Source organism: Dendrobates tinctorius, unplaced genomic scaffold (assembly GCF_039654945.1).
Source record: "Dendrobates tinctorius isolate UK_male_01 unplaced genomic scaffold, ASM3965494v1 ptg000143l, whole genome shotgun sequence".
NCBI classification, from domain to species: Eukaryota; Metazoa; Chordata; class Amphibia; order Anura; family Dendrobatidae; genus Dendrobates; species Dendrobates tinctorius.
In genome coordinates, this window is record NW_027361810.1 from 2,003,474 (window position 1) to 2,022,953 (window position 19,480).

Genomic DNA, 19,480 nt, shown 5'->3' on the forward strand with positions numbered 1-19,480 from the left:
TCGCTCAGTGGTCGGGCTGTGCTGTAGATCTGGCTGCGGTGCTCTGCGGGGGTGCACGGTCCGCAGCGGTGTCTCCGGTATGAGAGGAGGGGCGCTGCTGTAGATCGTCTCCGGGGCCGGCGGCATGCATCGGGCTGTCCGCTGCTGTTAGAGGGTCTGTGCCGCTGCTGCTCGGGGTTCTGGAGTCTGTGCTGTCCCTGGATCTGCAGCTCATCCCGCGTCTGCTGAAAATGCTCTTCTGGCACTCGCAGCCTGAACACTACAACCAGCACTCGAGCGGAGGCTTCCTGCGGTGAGTGCGGCCCGGGAAGGAGGGTGCGGGGGAGGAGACCCTGTGGTGCCCCCGAGACTTCTCCCAGCTGCGGGCGCGGTGCAGTGTGTCAGGGCAGAGGACTCCTGATGGCGCCCTGCTCAGGGGTCTCCGCTGGTGGTCTGCGGCGCCTGCATGGCTGCCCTGCCCTGTAGTTTCCGCCATTGGGACCATTCGCTCACAGCTGCCGTATTTGTTGCCGCTCAGAAGCCTCCTCTGGCCTCAGTCACCGGTCAGTGATGATAGGACTCATAGGACTCATCCTTGTTTAGCACAGATTAAAGTTATCGCTGCTTTGGGCGCAAAAAGTCTCTGGGGTGAAAAGTTGCTGTGATCTGGCGGCAAGTTATCGTAAACTTGCTGCAGCGCACGACCTGCGATGTAACGTGGCCCACGAGGCTGTCGCCGGCGGCAGATCCTGGAGGTTTGGCGTTTTGTTGACGGATACGTGCCACAATCATTGGACGCAGTGTGGCGCCGTAACCTTCACGTCCCCCTCGTCTTACAGATCAGTCACAGGCGGCAAATTGTGGTGACCCCACAACTGAACGGCCGCGGCGAGCGGATTCTTTAGGTCATTGTGGAGCAGAGACTCAAACCGCTTCACAAATTTCTGAAAACCTTTCACCTCACTGCTGTGGGTAATAGTCTGCTTGGCATCGCCAATGTTTTCAGTGGGGTTTAGGTTTTTTTTACCACTTCAGCTTTGGTAAAATGAGCGGTTTCTGCTTGGAAAATGGAATTTTGATCACCTCAAAAATTCCGAGTGCCGTGTGAGTGATGCTACTGGTAACGCAGCCGGTCACTGCCGGGACACTGTACCGCGCTTCATCCCCTACATGTAGGAGCCTCTAGAATAAATCCTGGCCCTGGTGATCGATCTTCCTCCAGATCGGTCCGAAGCCGTTAAATAGACGTCTTTTATCTTTACCATGAGGACTGTGTTATAGAAATGGGGACCCTGACCTGCAAATGCATGATGGGTTATCAGATGTTCAGGGGTCAATAGGGCACATTTGTCCAACAAACATGGAGTCAATAGATTACGCTGTGAACGTTGCTCCTGGGGGGCTGCAGCAGGTGAATTGGTGTGACCACTGAACTTTCCGCAATGCCTCTTCACGTGATCGGCCATCACCGTCAAGACGTCTACTGGAGATCGGCCCAAAGAGTCGGGAATGAAGGAGCGGCCAGTTCTGATGTGCGGGACCCCACAAGGAGCTGTAATGATCTTATTAGTAAATCCAAAGTCAGATACATTTAGTTTTGGGTGATTGATATTCTGCATGGACTGACTGGCCTTCTTACGTTGTCTGCCCTCTGTACTGCGGCACTTATAGTTGTAGAGAGTCAAGAAAGACTCGGGTTTATTAAGGTCGTCCATTCTCCACCAATTCCACACTCCCTACTGCTAGATTGTTTATAACCAACAATGCCACTTGTGATAAAAGTATCCGAACGTTTTGTCTTGCGTTGTAAATGCTGATCTACTGTAGTGTCGGCCATTACCGCCTCTTGTGGTCGGCATTCCACACTGACTGCTCTAACTGTAAAGAACCCTTTCCTATTCAGCGGTCAGCATTGCCCTCACTGGTAGTGAATTGTAAGGTCTTTGAAAGGAATAAGTCGTGTGCCAGTCCTTTGTATTGATCGCAAGGTATCTATACATATGAATGAGATCTGAGGCGTCTTTTATTTGTAAGCGAAACAAGCCCAGATTTCCCAACCTCTCCTCGTATAGGAGGCCTTCATCCCTTGTAATACTCTAGTTGCAGCTTTTGAACTGACTCTAACTTCCAAATATCCTTTTTAAAATGTAGAGCCTAAAACTGGATCCCATACTCGAGATGTGGCCTTACGAGGGATTTATCGAGAGGTAATGCTACGTTAGGATCACAGGATATTCTCTTATACACCCTAAAATCATTGACATTGAGTGCTGCTGAGCCACATGTAGCATCTCACTTATCACTTTGTGAATGTGCAGTTTGAAGTCTCTTTTGATTGTGTCCTGTCGGACATCTCTTGGGCTGTCTTTGTTCTGTTTTTTGCTGTTTTTTTTTTTTTTTTGGGGGGGGGGGTGAGGAGTTGGTTGTGCAGCATTTGGTGCAATTGAGATTATCTTGATTGCCTTCTGCAACGCAACCTCCATAGATCATTGTGAACCGTCGTTCAGCTGTCAGCTTTCACGTACCATTTCTTTCAGTTTTTCAAGCCTAGAACACTTACCCTATATTATTTAGTCTATGGGGCTGTCACATGATCATACTTTTTTTGTAAGCCAAATGGTCCACAAAAAATCAGAAACTTTTCCACAGCAAAATTCCCCATACACATGTATAGGGCTAAGCAGATCCTGAACAGCACACGGATGGCATCCATATACAGTCATGCGCTGCCCATGATTAACATTGCTATGAGCGAAAGATTTGAGATTTATCAATACTTGAAAATCACTGATGTAAAAAACGGACACTGACCAAACACTGAAACTCGGGTAAAAAACACACTGACGTCTGAATGAGGCCTTGGAGTTGGCGTGCTTCGTTTCACAGATCCTTGCCCATGAGCCGTGTTACAGGGAACCTGTCACAGAATAAAATGTTATCCTGCAGATATAGGGTTAATCTGCAGTCTGAGGCCGGGATCACACATGCGAGAAATACGGCCGAGTCTCGCATGTGAATACCCAGCACTGCCACCGGCACTCGGGAGTGGAGCGTGCGGCCGCATAGCAATACATGTAGTTTGAACACTCCGGTCCCGAGTGCGGGTGGCAGTGTCGGGTATTAACATGCGAGACTCGGCCGTGTTTCCCGCATGTGTGATCACAGCCTAATAGTGCTCCTAACCTGCTTGGTGACCTCACGTAGCCCTGCAGTGTTTGGGCTTCAGTCAACGCTTTGAGTATACAGAATGGCCACTAACCAGCCCTGACTGACACTCGCTCGGCGTTGGATCTGGCTGTCGGTGAGGCCTGGGGCGCGGTTACAGCCGCTCGCTATACTCAGCGCGATGACTGATCCTGCGCCGCCCCCAAGACTGAAATCCCGAACACTGCTGGGGGGAATACATTTAATTTGTTGCCGGGCAGGTTAGTAACACGATTGACCCCTTATCTGCAGGTCCGCTTTAATAATCCTGTGGCCACTGGATTTGGGTCACAATGGCCTCCTCCCGCTATCTGGTGCTCTTTGAACCAACTGGATGGAGGATTTCATGATTAATAATCCAGTATATTTGTTTCCATGCTGCATCTGTGATCGGTGATCTACCGGGAGTAGTGCAAGATGGTGTTGGGATTTATGGACTGCACTGCTCCAAAAAAAAATAAAGAATACTTAAACACAATGTAACTCCAAGTCAGTCACGTCTGTGAAATCAACCTGACCAATTATGAAGCAACACCAATTGTGAATCAATTCTCCTGCTGTTGTGCAAATGCAACAGACAACAGGTGGAAATGATCGTCAGTTGGCAAGACACCCCCTAAAGGAGTGGTTCTGCACGGGGTGACCACAGACCATTTCTCTGTTTTCATCCTTTTTGGCTGTGTTGGTCATTTTTGCATTGTCATTGCTCTCACCCCTCGAGGTACAGTAGCATGAGGCACAAGTTGCTCAGGTAGTGCAGCTCATACAGGATGGCACATCAATGTGACTGTGGCAAGAAGGCTAGCTGTGTCTGTAAGCACAGTGTCCAGAGGATGGAGCAGATACCAGGAGACGAGGAGGGGCTGTCAGAGGGTAACAACCCAGCAGCAGGACCGCTGACTCCTACTTTGTGCAAAGAGGAACAGGTGGAGCCCTACAAAACCTCCAGCAGGCCACTCATATCCATGTGTCTGCTCAAACTGTCAGAAACAGACACAATTATGGTGGTTTGAGGGCCTGATGTCCACAATTGGGTGTTGTGCTTGTATACCAACACCGTGCAGAATGATTGGCATTTGCCAGAGAACACTGAGATTGGCAGATACCACATTGGCGCCCTATGCTCTTCATGGATAAGAGCAGGATGACAGTGATCACACGTGACAGTCTGGAGACGCAGTGGAGCATGTTCTGCTGCCTGAAACATCCTCCAGCATGACCAGTTTGCAACTGGGTCAGTAATGGTGTGGTGAGGCATTTTTTTTGGAGGGCCCGCACAGCCCTCTATGTGCTAGCCAGAGGTACCCTGACTGCCATTAAGTCCTGGGATGAAATCCTCAGACCCCTTGTGAGACTATATGCAGGTGCAGTGGGCCCTGGGTTCCTTCTGATGCATGACAATGCTAGGCCTCACGTGGCTGAATTGTCAGCAGTTCCTGCCTGATGACGGCATTGATGCTATGGACTGGCCCACCCGTTCCCCAGACCTGAATGTAGTAGAATACATCTGGGACATCATGTCTTGTTCCGTTCACAACTGCCATGTTACACCACATACTCTACAGGATTTGTCTGATGCTTTAGTCCGGGTCTTGGAGTAGATCCCTCAGGAAAACATCCACCGCTTCATCAGGAGCATGCCCAGTCACTGTATGGAGGTCATGGTGGCTCAGTGGTTAGCACTGCAGCCTTGCAGCACTGGGGTCCTGAGTTCAAATCCCACCAAGGACAACATCTGCAAGTAGTTTGTATGTGTTTGCATGGGTTTCCTCCGGGTTCTCTGGTTACCTTCCACACTCCAAAGACATACTCATAGGGAATTTAGATTGTGAGCCCCATTGGGGACAGCGCTAATAATGTTTGGAAAGCGCTGTGGAATTAGTGTTATATAAAATGAGTAACATAAATTAAAAAAAAAAAGACACTTGGCAGCCACACACACTACTGAGCATCATTTCCTTGTCTTGTGGAATTTGCACTGAAGTTGGATCAGCCTGTGATTTGATTTTCCAGTTTGATTTACATTGATCATTCTTTTCTCTATCATGTGTAATCCTTGTACCAAGTTGTGTAGCTATGTCCCCAAGCTAGTGCCAATCGGAACTAATTTCTCCTGGTTATTGGCAGGGTAATGGGCCAATGCAGCTGAAGGTTGACTTTTCCATGCCCATTGCCAGATCTATTTCAGTCCTTCATGCTCCATTGAGGCTGAGGAGCCATGCCAGGGTTGTGCGCTGCCAATGTCTGTGTCCTGATCTAGCATGAGCTGAATGCATGGTGACCTCCTGTCACCTCTTGTGTCCCGCAGCTGAAATCTGGCTCCAACAGAAGAAGATCTGTATGATAACCGCCCCGTGCTTGTCACTGTGTAATGGCTCTTATTAATGTTCCTGACGTGAAAGGAAATATCACCGCAATGTTCTGAGCTCATTGAAAACCGGCCGCCATGTCATGGGAGAATGTCTGGGGGGTCGACCATTCACTGGGCGTTTTAGCTTGTCACCCATCCTGTGTATAGGTAGTAACTTGCGTTTGTGGCCCTAAAGAGCTTTCCGGAAAGAATATTCCTGAAATGTTCGTTCAGCGGTGGCATTTCATATGTATTGCTGTTGAATATGGCTCCAGTGTTCGGGGCGATTCATTGTAGTTTGTGTAGAATCACACGGACACCTCCTTGATTAATGACATGTAAGGAGGGCAACACAAATTACTATTACAGACAATGTGAAGCATCTTTGGGAATTTGTCATGTTGTTTTGGCACAATGTGCCAGAATGTTATATCGTGCTTGTTTTTATTTTACGGGGAATTCTCCAAGCAGGTCAGCGTTAAAATCCACATAAGGCTATGTGCACATGTTGCATTTTTCCACTGTTTTTTTTTTTTTTTTTTTTTTCTTCTGGAGGCAAAGTCTGCCCAAAGAAGCTGCTTACAAAAAGCCGGTTTTGCTGCGTTTTTCTACTGCGGTTTTTTTTTCCATGTTTTTAATGCTGATAAAGTTAGTGCCCCCCAAAAAAATCATGATGCCACTTCATTATTTTTGCACCACAAACGCAGCAAAACCTGATACTCATTAGTTTCGTTGGGGGGGGGAGAAAAAAAACCACTGAAAGGTGACATGCTACAGTTTTCAAAAATCAGTCCGGAAACAGAAAAGCATAATATTTTTGAAATCTCATAGCCTTTGCTGGTACTCTGGAACACACCTTGAAATTTGCATTAAACAGCAAAAAACCATGTGAACAGAGCCTAGGCTATGTGCCCACGATCAGTAATCGCTCCGGGTTGGACGCTGCATATTTAGGAGCAGACTCTGTGACTGCAGAGTGGATGTGGTATTTTAAGAAATTCAATGTCCACTATGTGTCCACGGACATACGGCGCAACTTTCCAGACCGCAGCATGTCAATCTCTCTTGTGGAGACTCTAGTCTCTGCAACAGAAATTACATCAGTAGACTGTATTGGATGCGCTAAATCCGCACGGTTCAGTGATCACATGCAGATATACCCGCGTTCGATAGAACCTGCTCTGCTTCCAAAGCGCTGCTAGTTCTGGATTGTGGGCACCCGGCCTTTGAAACTGGTTTAGATGTGGATTTTGGAGGGATCTGCTTCAAAATCCTGATTGAAAAAACCTGTGTGTGGGGGCATTCCTAAGGATTTGGTATCCTTCTGATTTTTGGAGCTCCTGAGATTCATTCTTAATGTATCAATATGGAGTAAACCATTTTCCAAGTTTCCTTCACCCTGGGGACGGTTACAGTTCATGTTCTGTTTAATCAGTTTTCCAGCAATATAAAATAAAGCTCAGACAATTGTGGGGCTTGTAGACCATGAGGGAATGGTTTGAAACCTACAAGAATTGTAGCGCTCTCTGCGCTTCACCTTCTAATGTTGTGTTACATGTTACGAACTTGTGTGAGGCTCCGAAACGCTGCCTGTGACGCCCCAGAGTCAGGGAGTGCATGCCTGCCTGTATCCTGCGTAATATATATTCATTTTCAGTTCTAGTTTGAACCAGATCGTTCCTGACGAGCGAGTCACACTTTGTGAAATGTTTCATTTATACATGCGCAGCCAACATCAATCTTCACAATGTTCTGGATTATACAAGTTATGCGGAAAGTCAACTTTCTGCTAATGTCGCAGAGCTTGTTAAAGGGGAGAACAAGAAAACTAAAGCTGGGATTTTATAAAGTTGGTTCCTGCAGGGGGATTAATGCTGTGAATGTTTCTTGTAGCGTCAGATCTGCATAATTAAGTGGATTAAGGCTTTTGCTGCCAGGCTTCTTGCTGAGTAATGTCCTGGCTCCTGAGCAGCAAAATGAAATTTTGGGAGTTTGGGCTGAGCTGTGATGTACCGTACTTAGAACTCTCATTACATGCAGATTTGGGTATTTTAGGTCTGAGAAGAATCTTTTTGCCCCATCTTAATGTTTTGAGCTGCTCGTTGCCACATTGTGCTTCTTTTTTCTGCTTTAATCACTATGTACTTAATGTGTTATTCTCCTCTTATATTTGTGTTTAGTGTAAGAGAACAGAGATTTGATGCTGCTCTTCATTCCAGTGACGTCTTGGCTATACCAATTTTTAAGCAAGAGGAACATCATTCTCATCTCTCCCCTGGCATAGATGCCAAGCCGCCCCCCTTCCAGTATGTCCTATGTGCAGCTACTTCCCCTGCTGTTAAACTGCATGAAGAGACTTTGACCTATCTCAACCAAGGTAAGTGCCCAGAGCGGGCCCTGTCGTATGTGCATGCAGTAGATGAGCCTGTCGACAACGTATCATGAATTGTCTTGTTTGTTTGAAACTAATATTTTTTATTGCACCCCTGCAGGATTTAAGAATTTTTTTATGCACGAATTATTGAAGGAAATGGCTGTTCACACCTTCTATGGTGGATGGGACAGAAGCCGACCCTCCAGAACCGATCTCCCAGCTTCTCCCTTACCTCAGTAGTGCATAGCTCTGTTATTTTAAGGGAGTCCACCAGCCCACGGTGTCGCCCGTCACGTGCTCATTTCTTCGGTTGAGAATTGAAAAGTCCAAATCGTTTCCTCTAGCCTTTAGTTTTTGGTCGTACATTCATGCCACCAGTGTAAGCCAATGCAGCAACAGGACTGTAGGTGTCTGTGGTTTGTACATTGCGCACATATCTCCTCATCTACCTTGTGGCAGTTCTTGCGTTACAAATGCATCTTGTTTAGCGTCACTTTTGCTAAAAAAAACAAACAAAAAATGTGTTGCAACTAAAAAAGTGACTGCTAATGCCGACTGTCTTGATGAAAATTTAAGTCGGCTTGAGCCAGTTGAACCTTGATAGGTCTCTAATGTTTTACAATCACTACCCTGTAGCGCGCCTATAGGTATTTCTACGCCTTTAGTCGTGCTGATATGAGACGTAATCCCATTTCAAGAAATGTTGCATTATCATTGAGCAATTCGGTGCATCCAATATAAGGAGAGATATACAGACGTTACTCAGATATTGGCCCCATGTTATGATCGACTCATTTAACTGATCTATTTAATCCACATGTCCAGCCTGATTTGCATACATCTTCATGTAGTTTGCTAGGAATATTACGTCTATGATCAGATTCACAAGTCTTTATTCCAGTTTTTCTAAGATGCAATATTTAATCAGCAGAACATCAGGGCTGTAATCTTCTTGTGTTTTGCTGTGCCGAGGCCTTCTCATAACGTGTGATGTCTGGGTGCTGCTCTCTGCATTGTAAATGTGTGCCAGTGCTTCACTGTCCCTCATTGCTCTGCTTTATAAACCACTTTCATGGAGTCTAATCTTCATTCTGTATGAATGTTGCACCTGTCGCCCCTCCAGCTGTTTGTCTGTCCAGTGCACCATTGTCCGGCTCATGAAGCTGCTGCAGCAGAGCTCATCCCTAAAGCCACAAGTCAATGACGTTCTGTGGAACCTGTCGGCATTGGAAGCTGCTACTGACAGATTAAATCTTCATTGTTCATGTGTTATGTCTTAACCTTTAGCCAATATCAACGTCCGAGCACTTGTAACAGCTGAAGCTCTTTGCAAACTTCAGTCCTAAACCTCCTGTATTAGCGATCGATATTGTGTAAGACCCGCACTTGTTTGGAATCCCACAATGTGGACTTCGTCTGTGCCACAGTTCTAGTCTAAAGCTAAACAGTGAGCATTAAAGCGGGACTGTGGCCATTGTATGTTACGGTGAGCACCACCCTGTAGGACGCTGCTGACTTTAGAGGGATTTTTTCCTAAGTTCTATCCCAAGATGAAGGGTTTCTCCTTTTGTGTGGATCTTAATTGTCGCATCATCCAGTATAGAGCTCAAAGGTCCACATGCTACATCATGTAGGGAAGGATCCTGATAAATATTTGCTGAATATATAGAGTTTAAAGTCTTCAGTAGCTCCTGGAGGACTGTGTAAGGCTAGGGTCACACCAGCGAATAAAAACAAACAAACTTTGAACGATTTTCATGCAGAAAAGTACTTATGTTACTTGCTGTCCATGTGCAATCCATTACTTACTCAGCAGCTATTAATCCGTGTTAAAACCATTTAGTTTCCTTTGCTACAGAGTTGTAATGCATCCGTAAGAATCATATGCTATATAGTTGTTCCATGTGGCATCCGGTCATTTTTTTTTTTCTTTTTTCTCACAGCCATCTGATGTCAGAGTGAAATCGCAGCATGCTGTTTTAGTTTTTTTTTTTTCCCCCACAGGTTATCAATGGAAAAAAAATCTTACATCTGCACTGACCCTTTGAATAAAATGGGTCCTATAAGATAAAAATCAGATGGCGCTCGTCCGATTTATACGGTCATGTGAGCGAGCCCTAAAGATGGAGACGGATAGCATTTTGTCGCTGAATGGGGTTTTTGTTTGCAGTGTTGAGAACTTGTTATCTATGGCTTTCAGTTAACTACTTGGCGGCTTAGAACTATACCTTAGAAAGTTTCCTCTGGCCTCATTATCAAGCTGCTCTGAAAGTAGCAGCCATCTTGCTCTCCAGTATACATTGGAGGCCTCTGCCTCTCACACCACAAATGACATCTGCATCCACTTCCACATCACCAATGAGCTCTTGTAGTTCTGGCTAAATGAAGCCATTATGACGGTGTACACTTGGTGTACGTAGTTGACATGGCTGACGAAAACACATGTCCATCAAATCAGACTATATTCCTAGTGTGTTGCTGTAGACAGGCCACCCACTACTCGGAGAAAGATGCCAATTGCCCCATATTAGGGGAAAAGATTCATCCCTGACTTAATAGATGCCAGTTGGAATAAATCCCTGGACCAGCGTCCCATCCTCAGAAATATAGTAACCAGTGAAGGCGTCCTCATGAATACCCGTGTGAAATTACCCATTGACGTTCAGCGTTGCAGAATTCCGGTACCTCTGTGCCCTCAGCTTGCCCATGCATTCTGTGCCTTTTAAAGATGCAGGGAGTCTTTGCGTCGGGTCGAGGAGTCCGGGGCTGTCTCATTGTTCTACTACTTGCAGTGTAACTGAGTCCTTCCTTGCAGAGTTTCTCATGAGATGGAATGGATATGTATGAGTTGGTGATGAGGTGAAGGGAATCCTTGTTGCTTCCTGCACCGAGTTTTAAATGCAGGAGACTCCATCTCAACGCCAAGTTGTCATCTCCCGTTCCGGCATTCCTGATTGTACCGCGCCTGTCAGTCACAAGTAATCAGATTCCCCAGCAATGACTGTCTCAATAGGATCATGAAGCCTTTGACTTTCCCTCAGCTTGCGGAGCTGTAAATGTTATGGCTTGTAGCTCCCGAAGTGGTGGAGAGCCACAGGTGGTCAGCTGGTATGGAGGATGAGAAGCTTTTACCCACCATTGTGTCTCCTAAAAGTACACTTATCTAAACCACAGTTTCTTCAGGGTTCTAAGTAACAGATTTTCAATTTTTGTATTTGACCAGATACAATAATATTAATGTCAGGATATGGCTGGCTCCAAAAAACCCCACAAATGGTAGAATGCAAAATGAGTTGAACCTCCTGTACCTGCGGCTCCTGGCGTAGCACGGAGGGGACTAGTGCCCTGAATGTTTGGCCTTCAGTGGGCTCTGAAGAAACGGACATGTGGCCTTTCCTGGGGATTAGACTTCCAGAGACTTGAAATTTGATACAATGCAGTCATTCCTGGGGATCACGTGTATTGTGTATGACCTCACCCCGTCTCTCTGCAGGACCGTTCTCCATCGTCCGCTCTTTATTATTTGTGTCCTGTTGTGTTCGCATATCTGAGGGAGTCTTTTGTTTTCCCAGTTCTGACCTGTTTTCTTTCACCTGTTTCCCTGTGGAGAAAAGCTTATACTTGAAAGAATTGGCCTGCTTGAGTGATACTCAGAAACCTGCACCCTGCTACCTTTGTGTAGGTGGGTGGGTACAGAAAGTCCTGATGTACAACATATGGAGGTGATGCTAAAATTACTGCCTTCTCACAGGTATCTATTTTGCTTTTCTCCCTCTATTTGCATTGAGACATTTACCGGAGGAGGGTCCATTCTCATGTACCAGCTCGTAGGGATCCAGAGCTATATGATACCCCCACACTATGAGAATAGATCACGAGTAGACATCAGTAACTCTTTATTTTTTTTTCTTTAATGTGTTGCATGTTGCGTTTATTGGAGAATCATGGGTGTAGTGTGCGTGTGACATGTGGGTGAGATGAATTGTTAGCGTTGGATCACTGGCCATGACTGAGTCTCTCCAGTCCGGGGAGGTGGGTTTTCTAGTCTCGCCTGATTAGCGCGATTGACATGTGACTGATGTGATTGCTTTTGCTGTGTAATTCCTGGCTTTGTCATGTAATTACAGTCCAGCCCTATATAACGATCTTCATCCATATAGATAAAGCTACGGTTTCTATGTATTTGCCACCTGAGAACGGATTGTTGGAATATATTGCCAGCAGTCAGATTGTCAGGCAGGTCTCGGCTGTAGACAGTGCCCAGAGCTGACTGTCCCTCTTTGGATGGCAGATAAGAGACCCCATCTCAGGTCGCTGTCTAAATTTAGGTGGAAATTCTCAAAGATTGATCCGGTACTTCTGAGTATCTCCTGTCTGTCCTGTGTCCTCTTGCTGGCTCGCGAGGTGTTACCACGCAGGTACTAGTTCTGCGCTACTGCCATCTTGTCTCGATTATATGCCTGCTGATCTGGAAACACAGTAACTGCACAGTACTAGTTTAATTACTAGGCATTGAGCATTTTATAGCAAACTGCTTTGTCGCTGATGGGCGGGATAGCTTGTTACCTGGAACACTCTGATCCGTTGGCTATTTACCGAGTGATGACGGGTCACACGTGTGTCCTGTCCTGCGCAGCTCCCGCTATGTGGAGATCTGACTAGCGCCCTCTGTTTATTTCATGGCTTTATCCTTTTCGAAATGGAAAACCTCTTTTTTTTTTTTTTTTTTTTTTTTTTTCTCTTGGATGTGATTCGTTGTTACCACTCAGTATAAGCTGTGTATAGAACGTCAGTCTGCAAAAATATTTGTCAACTTTTGTGGCCCATGCAGCCCTATGTAAGAGGCTTATCCATTCATCTAATATGAACTGTAGTGTGCCCATAATGGATATGAGTTGATGGCGGTCTCCTTGTTTCTTGTCTGACCTGATGAATGGAGGACACTTGTATTGTCCATGAACTGGTGGGCAGATTGTCGGGTGGCTTTTGCCATCTGATGTTTGCTGTCAGCTCTTGAGGTCCATGGACGGCTGATCTGTTTTCTGTATGCTTCTGTGGAGTGTTGCGTGCTGCATCGGTTGAATCCTGTGTATCTTGCATATCGAGACAGCATGTCATTAATATCCATATTTTATATCCTCTTGATACATTGTAGAAGCAGCTGTGACATTTCAGGGAATGTGACCTAGCAAACCTGTCTTGTAAATCAGTAACTGCATTTCTAATGAAGGCTGAACCAGGTTTTGTCTCATTTGTTCCAGGACAGTCTTACGAAATTCGCCTCCTGGACAATAGAAAATTAGGAGAATACCAAGAGCCGAGTAGTAAAAATATCAAGGTAGAAGGGTGGGGGTGATTGTTCTGTGGCTCTATGCATCCCATACTCAGATGATTGATTCCTAGTTCTCATATTTTAGAGCATTATACGAGTAGTTTTCCATGATCGGCGGCTGCAATATACGGAGCATCAGCAGCTTGAGGGTTGGAAATGGAGCAGACCTGGCGATCGCATTCTTAATCTAGGTTGGTACCATCCTGGATAATCTGCTATACAGTGTCCATTCTGGGCAGTTTCCCTGATTGCCTGTCAGTCTTTCTCCAGACCACTCTTCTTACTCTGCATGAAACACTTTACTATATTTACATAGTTGATTATTCTGTTCCCTGCGCAGATGTCCCTATGTCTATTGGTATATTGGATCCCAGAGTGAGCCCAACACAGCTGAATACTGTGGAATTCTTGTGGGATCCCAGCAAGCGAGCCTCTGCATTCATTCAGGTAGTAAGTCTTGCTATTTAGGTCCTAAAATTGTACATTGACCTCTGCTCTCTGTTTGCATAAAGAATCTACATAAAGTACCTCTCCACCAGCAGAATAGTGAGTTCAGCTGTGGAGTATAATACAGGATGAAACTCAGCATCAGTAATGTAATGTATGTACTCAGTGACTGCACCAGCAGAATAGTGAGTGCAGCTCTGGAGTATAATACAGGATGTAACTCAGGATCAGTAATGTAATGTATCTACACAGTGACTCCACCAGCAGAATAGTGAGTGCAGCTCTGGGGTATAATACAGGATGTAACTCAGGATCAGTAATGTATGTACACAGTGACTGCACCAGCAGAATAGTGGGTGCAGGTCTGGGGTATAATACAGGATGTAACTCAGGATCAGTAATGTAATGTATGTACTCAGTGACTGCACCAGCAGAATAGTGGGTGCAGGTCTGGGGTATAATACAGGATGTAACTCGGGATATGTAATGTAATGTATGTACTCAGTGACTGCACCAGCAGAATAGTGAGTGCAGCTCTGGAGTATAATACAGGATGTAACTCAGGATCAGTAATGTAATGTATGTACACAGTGACTGCACCAGCAGAATAGTGAGTGCAGCTCTGGAGTATAATACAGGATGTAACTCAGGATCAGTATTGTAATGCATGTACACAGTGACTGCACCAGCAGAATAGTGAGTGCAGCTCTGGGGTATAATACAGGATGTAACTCAGGATCAGTAATGTAATGTATGTACTCAGTGACTGCACCAGCAGAATAGTGGGTGCAGGTCTGGGGTATAATACAGGATGTAACTCAGGATCAGTAATGTAATGTATGTACTCAGTGACTGCACCAGCAGAATAGTGGGTGCAGGTCTGGGGTATAATACAGGATGTAACTCGGGATATGTAATGTATGTACTCAGTGACTGCACCAGCAGAATAGTGAGTGCAGCTCTGGAGTATAATACAGGATGTAACTCAGGATCAGTAATGTAATGTATGTACACAGTGACTGCACCAGCAGAATAGTGAGTGCAGCTCTGGAGTATAATACAGGATGTAACTCAGGATCAGTAATGTAATGCATGTACACAGTGACTGCACCAGCAGAATAGTGAGTGCAGCTCTGGGGTATAATACAGGATGTAAATCGGGATATGTAATGTATGTACACAGTGACTGCACCAGCAGAATAGTGAGTGCAGATCTGGGGTATAATACAGGATGTAACTCGGGATATGTAATGTATGTACACAGTGACTGCACCAGCAGAATAGTGAGCGCAGCTCTGGGGTATAATACAGGATGTAACTCAGGATCAGTAATGTAATGTATGTACACAGTGACTGCACCAGCAGAATAGTGAGTGCAGCTCTGGGGTATAATGCAGGATGTAACTCAGGATCAGTAATGTAATGTATGTACACAGTGACTGCACCAGCAGAATAGTGGGTGCAGGTCTGGAGTATAATACAGGATGTAACTCAGGATCAGTAATGTATGTACACAGTGACTGCACCAGCAGAATAGTGAGTGCAGCTCTGGGGTATAATACAGGATGTAACTCAGGGTCAGTAATGTATGTACACAGTGACTGCACCAGCAGAATAGTGAGTGCAGCTCTGGGGTATAATGCAGGATGTAACTCAGGATCAGTAATGTAATGTATGTACACAGTGACTGCACCAGCAGAATAGTGAGTGCAGCTCTGGAGTATAATACAGGATGTAACTCAGGATCAGTAATGTATGTACACAGTGACTGCACCAGCAGAATAGTGAGTGCAGCTCTGGGGTATAATACAGGATGTAACTCAGGGTCAGTAATGTAATGTATGTACACAGTGACTGCACCAGCAGAATAGTGGGTGCAGCTCTGGAGTATAATACAGGATGTAACTCAGGATCAGTAATGTAATGTATGTACACAGTGACTGCACCAGCAGAATAGTGAGTGCAGCTCTGGAGTATAATACAGGATGTAACTCAGGATCAGTAATGTATGTACACAGTGACTGCACCAGCAGAATAGTGAGTGCAGCTCTGGGGTATAATACAGGATGTAACTCAGGGTCAGTAATGTATGTACACAGTGACTTGTGTTATAGACATAGGGAATTCATAGGTGTGTGGGATTTTTTTTTTCCCTATTCCATAGATTTATAAAGCCAAGTGAATGATTCGATAAGATTCACTAATAACAGATTTGCTGTTTTGTATTAAGGTGCATTGTATTAGCACCGAGTTCACGCCTAGAAAACACGGAGGAGAGAAGGGCGTTCCATTTAGGATCCAGATTGACACGTTTAAACAGAACGAGAATGGAGAGCACACTGAACATTTACACTCGGCCAGCTGCCAGATCAAGGTCTTCAAGGTAATTGCTGGGATTCAAACACTGTCTGAAGTGATAAATCATGCCTTTATTATTCTGCTTGCAGGTACTCTTATAAATGTAATTCCCCTTTAGAATGGCATTAAATAGAAACTCTTCAGTAGCTTGATTGTTCCGTTCTTTTAAGTAGACCTCCGAAACTGCGGCCACAACTCCGCAGGCTTACAAAATGAAGTCTCTGCTTGTTCAGTGTCCTCTGTGGACCTTCTTCCGGTGACTTCCATTCTATAAAGTGTTACGTTCTCCCTGTTCTTCAAAGACACAATTCCCCCCCCCCCCCCAATGGGCAATGTAACATTATGTTCACATTCCTGTGCAATGTGTCCATGGATGCTGATGGCAATTATTTATTTAATCATAGAATTGATGCTCAAAGGAAAGACGGACTGTGATAACCTTTAACTCATAACTATAGGTGTCATCCCTAATGGACATTATATATAACAGAGCTATTAAGCAATTTATGATCCTTATTATTGTATGTAAAAAAAACATTTGGCAGAAAGTGTTTAATATCAGGTTTTCTGCAATGAAACCTAAACGATTGTTAAATAAGTGCTGTCATTGTCTAATAGCCCAAAGGAGCAGACCGGAAACAGAAAACTGATCGAGAGAAAATTGAAAAAAGGACTGCGCTGGAGAGGGAGAAATACCAGTCGTCCTTCGATACCACCATTTTGACTGAGGTGAGAAGTCGCACAACACACAAAGCTCTGCAATCAAATTACATCTTGTGTTCTACTCTGTTCGCATCCAAAGCGGCAGTCACTAATTTGCAGATTCCTGGTGATGAGTAGAGTTGGGAGATTTGTGTATGTCTTTAGATTTGAGTAATCAGAATAGAAACATTTTATCATTAATAGGCTGAATTGAAAAGGCGTCCCATTTCTCAGTTATGCGTTTTCTAACCAAGTTTGCGTCCTAGTGCTGTGCTTAGTTCACATTGAACTATGTCCTGTTCTGGATTCCAGGTGGAAAGCTGAAATTGACCAATGTCCCTCCAGTTTGACCAATATTATGGTATATGGTCAAATTATCTGATATAGGATGTGTTCTGTCTGATGAAACTGATTTCACTCACATTAAACTGTGAGCTCAAAGCGATTTATTCTTCTAGAGCAGTCTGGTGAGATGTGTGGCTGCACCTTAGATTGTCGCTGTGTCAGCAGGACTGGGTTAAGACTTTTGTAGATTTTCCATCCACTGTTGGCAGAGGACTTTGTGATCTTAGCAGTGATCCTTTTGTAAAGTTGCAGAAGTTTTATCAAGACAATTTGCAATCTTTATTTACAAATACTGCACCAGCCTCTTAGAGAAGAGTTTGTAATGTTAAGTAACTTTGTTCTTAGTGTTCGCCTTGGCCGGATCTGCCTTATCAGTCCAATAGCTCCTCTTCTCCTGGATACAACAGCTCCCCGAACAGCTTCACCATCGGAGACGGGTATGTGCTTTTGTTGCTTCTTGCTTTTAGTATATGTGGATCAGTGTAATACCTGTTGTGGGTATTCGCTGCTTTCACTACAGGCAGTAGGAAGTGTCACCCGTTGTTTTGCTTCCTCATGAGCTTGTCTGCAGGTGTTGGTCTCCAGCTGAGTCAGCAGATTTTCAGCACCGCTCCTGTGGACAGCAGCTTTTATCTGCTCACGTGTATTTTACTTGTGCTTTTTTTCCCTTTTTTAGCAACTGTTCTCCAACGCCTCAGGTGGAAACTCCCACACTGCGAAATGATGTAAGTATGTAAAAAATGTGTAACCTCTAACATAGAAAGAAACAGTAGATCACCATGCATCCCGGCTTGTTGCTGGTTTGGATACCTCTTGGTAGAGCATAGGCTTAATTTAATGTTGACCGCAGTTTTCTTGTGATATTAAAAGTGCATGGTTTCCATATGGTGGGAGAAAGATCACTCAGCCAGTACCAGAATTCTTACCCTTCAAAGTCCTAAAACTTTCCTATTATGTGTTAACATTGTACCGTCAGCAAATCTCTGTAAAGCTTCAATGTCATTGTGCTTTTCTTCTCGTGTTATTTCCGCTGCTCCCCTGATTTATTCCTCTTTTTTTTCCTCTTTACATTTGTCATACAGCTCCAGAGATATGGATATTCAGTGTGAAAATTTTCTGGGGGGCATGTAATTAGGCTGTAATGCATACTTGCACTGAATAGAAAGGGTCCTATATCTGGGACCATATGGTGGATTTAAGAGTTCTCCCAGGGACAAAGTACATTTTAATTAATAGATCTTGAAATAAAAATAAGTTCGACAATTGGATGCGTTTAAAAATATATATTCCTATACTGAGATTAAAAATAATATATATTCCTATATTGAGATAATCCTAGAAATGTGCCCCTGCTGTGTAATGGCTGTATGAACACAAAGGGCCCCACTGAGCATAATTAAAGCAAGAAGTGTTCAGAGGATATTCAACCATAAAATCAGTTTATTACCATAAATAAATACACATTAAAAAGTGCCAAACAGAGTATCACTACCAAAGCAGGAAAACTATATGGGGGTAGTAGTATAAAGGTATAGCCAAGGAGTACAAAAATACATAAAACTTGAATAAATGCAAAGTAAGAGCTCCATCACAAATTTCACAAGTGGAGTTGGTATGTATACAAGAGCAAAATATTGTGCAAGGATAGAGTAGCAATTAACTAAATGGAGGTGCTTCTTATAATCCATGTCTTATTGCTTACTGGGGGTGGTGGCTGCGGTGAAGTGGGGTCCCAGGGTCGCTGCTGTAGGAGGCAGGAGTGGGGTGATGCTGCAGGCTGGGATGAGGGGGTGTCCGGCAGTGCTGCTAGGGACTCTGGCAGTGCTGCGGGGGTGCTGCCAACATTTTGTGAAAGGCCCGAGCCCCCCCCCCCACAGTTCCGTGGTTTCCTGTGCTATGGCTGCCGGAGAGGGGGGCGGCACATGCCCAGATGGAGATCTCTGCATCAAAATCTTGGGAGATGAGATTTTAGGTCATCCCAGCCTGCAGCAACGGTACTGGTAAGGTGTATACACATTATAAGACGCACCCCCATTTCCCCCCAAATTTGGAGGAAAAAGTGCGTCTTATCTGTAAAATACGGTAGGTGTAATGGCTGTGTCTGACCGTACAGGAACATGGCCTGATCATGCCTCGTCTCCTGGGCAGAGGAGGAAGTGAGTAGACTGACATTACCGCACCGGATCACAGCTGATTATTTGAGGCAAATCATTTCACTATCTGCTTTTAAGCAGTGTTTTACCTCAGAGAAACGAGTAGCTGTGATCCCATTGTGTCCTGGCTGTGCACTCCCCTGTGTCCTGGCTGTGCACTCCCCTGTGTCCTGGCTGTGCACTCCCCTGTGTCCTGGCTGTGCACTCCCCTGTGTCCTGGCTGTGCACTCCCCTGT

The 19,480-nt window shown here is 44.9% G+C and overlaps 1 protein-coding gene across 8 annotated transcripts in view; it reads left to right on the top strand.

Annotated features, from left to right (window-relative positions):
• The first annotated feature begins 12 nt into the window (after nt 1-12).
• Nucleotides 13-19,480, top strand: part of TFCP2L1 (transcription factor CP2 like 1) — a 35,601-nt gene continuing 16,133 nt past the window's right edge. Inside the window, exons 1-9 of one of the 8 annotated variants that reach the window (XM_073545309.1) lie at nt 13-292; nt 7,714-7,910; nt 13,169-13,245; nt 13,325-13,430; nt 13,580-13,689; nt 15,917-16,069; nt 16,663-16,773; nt 17,437-17,528; nt 17,768-17,816. In XM_073545309.1, the coding sequence (XP_073401410.1) occupies nt 231-292; nt 7,714-7,910; nt 13,169-13,245; nt 13,325-13,430; nt 13,580-13,689; nt 15,917-16,069; nt 16,663-16,773; nt 17,437-17,528; nt 17,768-17,816 (957 nt within the window). In that variant the 5' untranslated portion in view covers nt 13-230. The remainder of the gene's footprint in view (nt 293-7,713; nt 7,911-13,168; nt 13,246-13,324; nt 13,431-13,579; nt 13,690-15,916; nt 16,070-16,662; nt 16,774-17,436; nt 17,529-17,767; nt 17,817-19,480) is intronic. The other 7 variants (XM_073545305.1, XM_073545301.1, XM_073545302.1 and 4 more) reach the window with 7 other exon arrangements.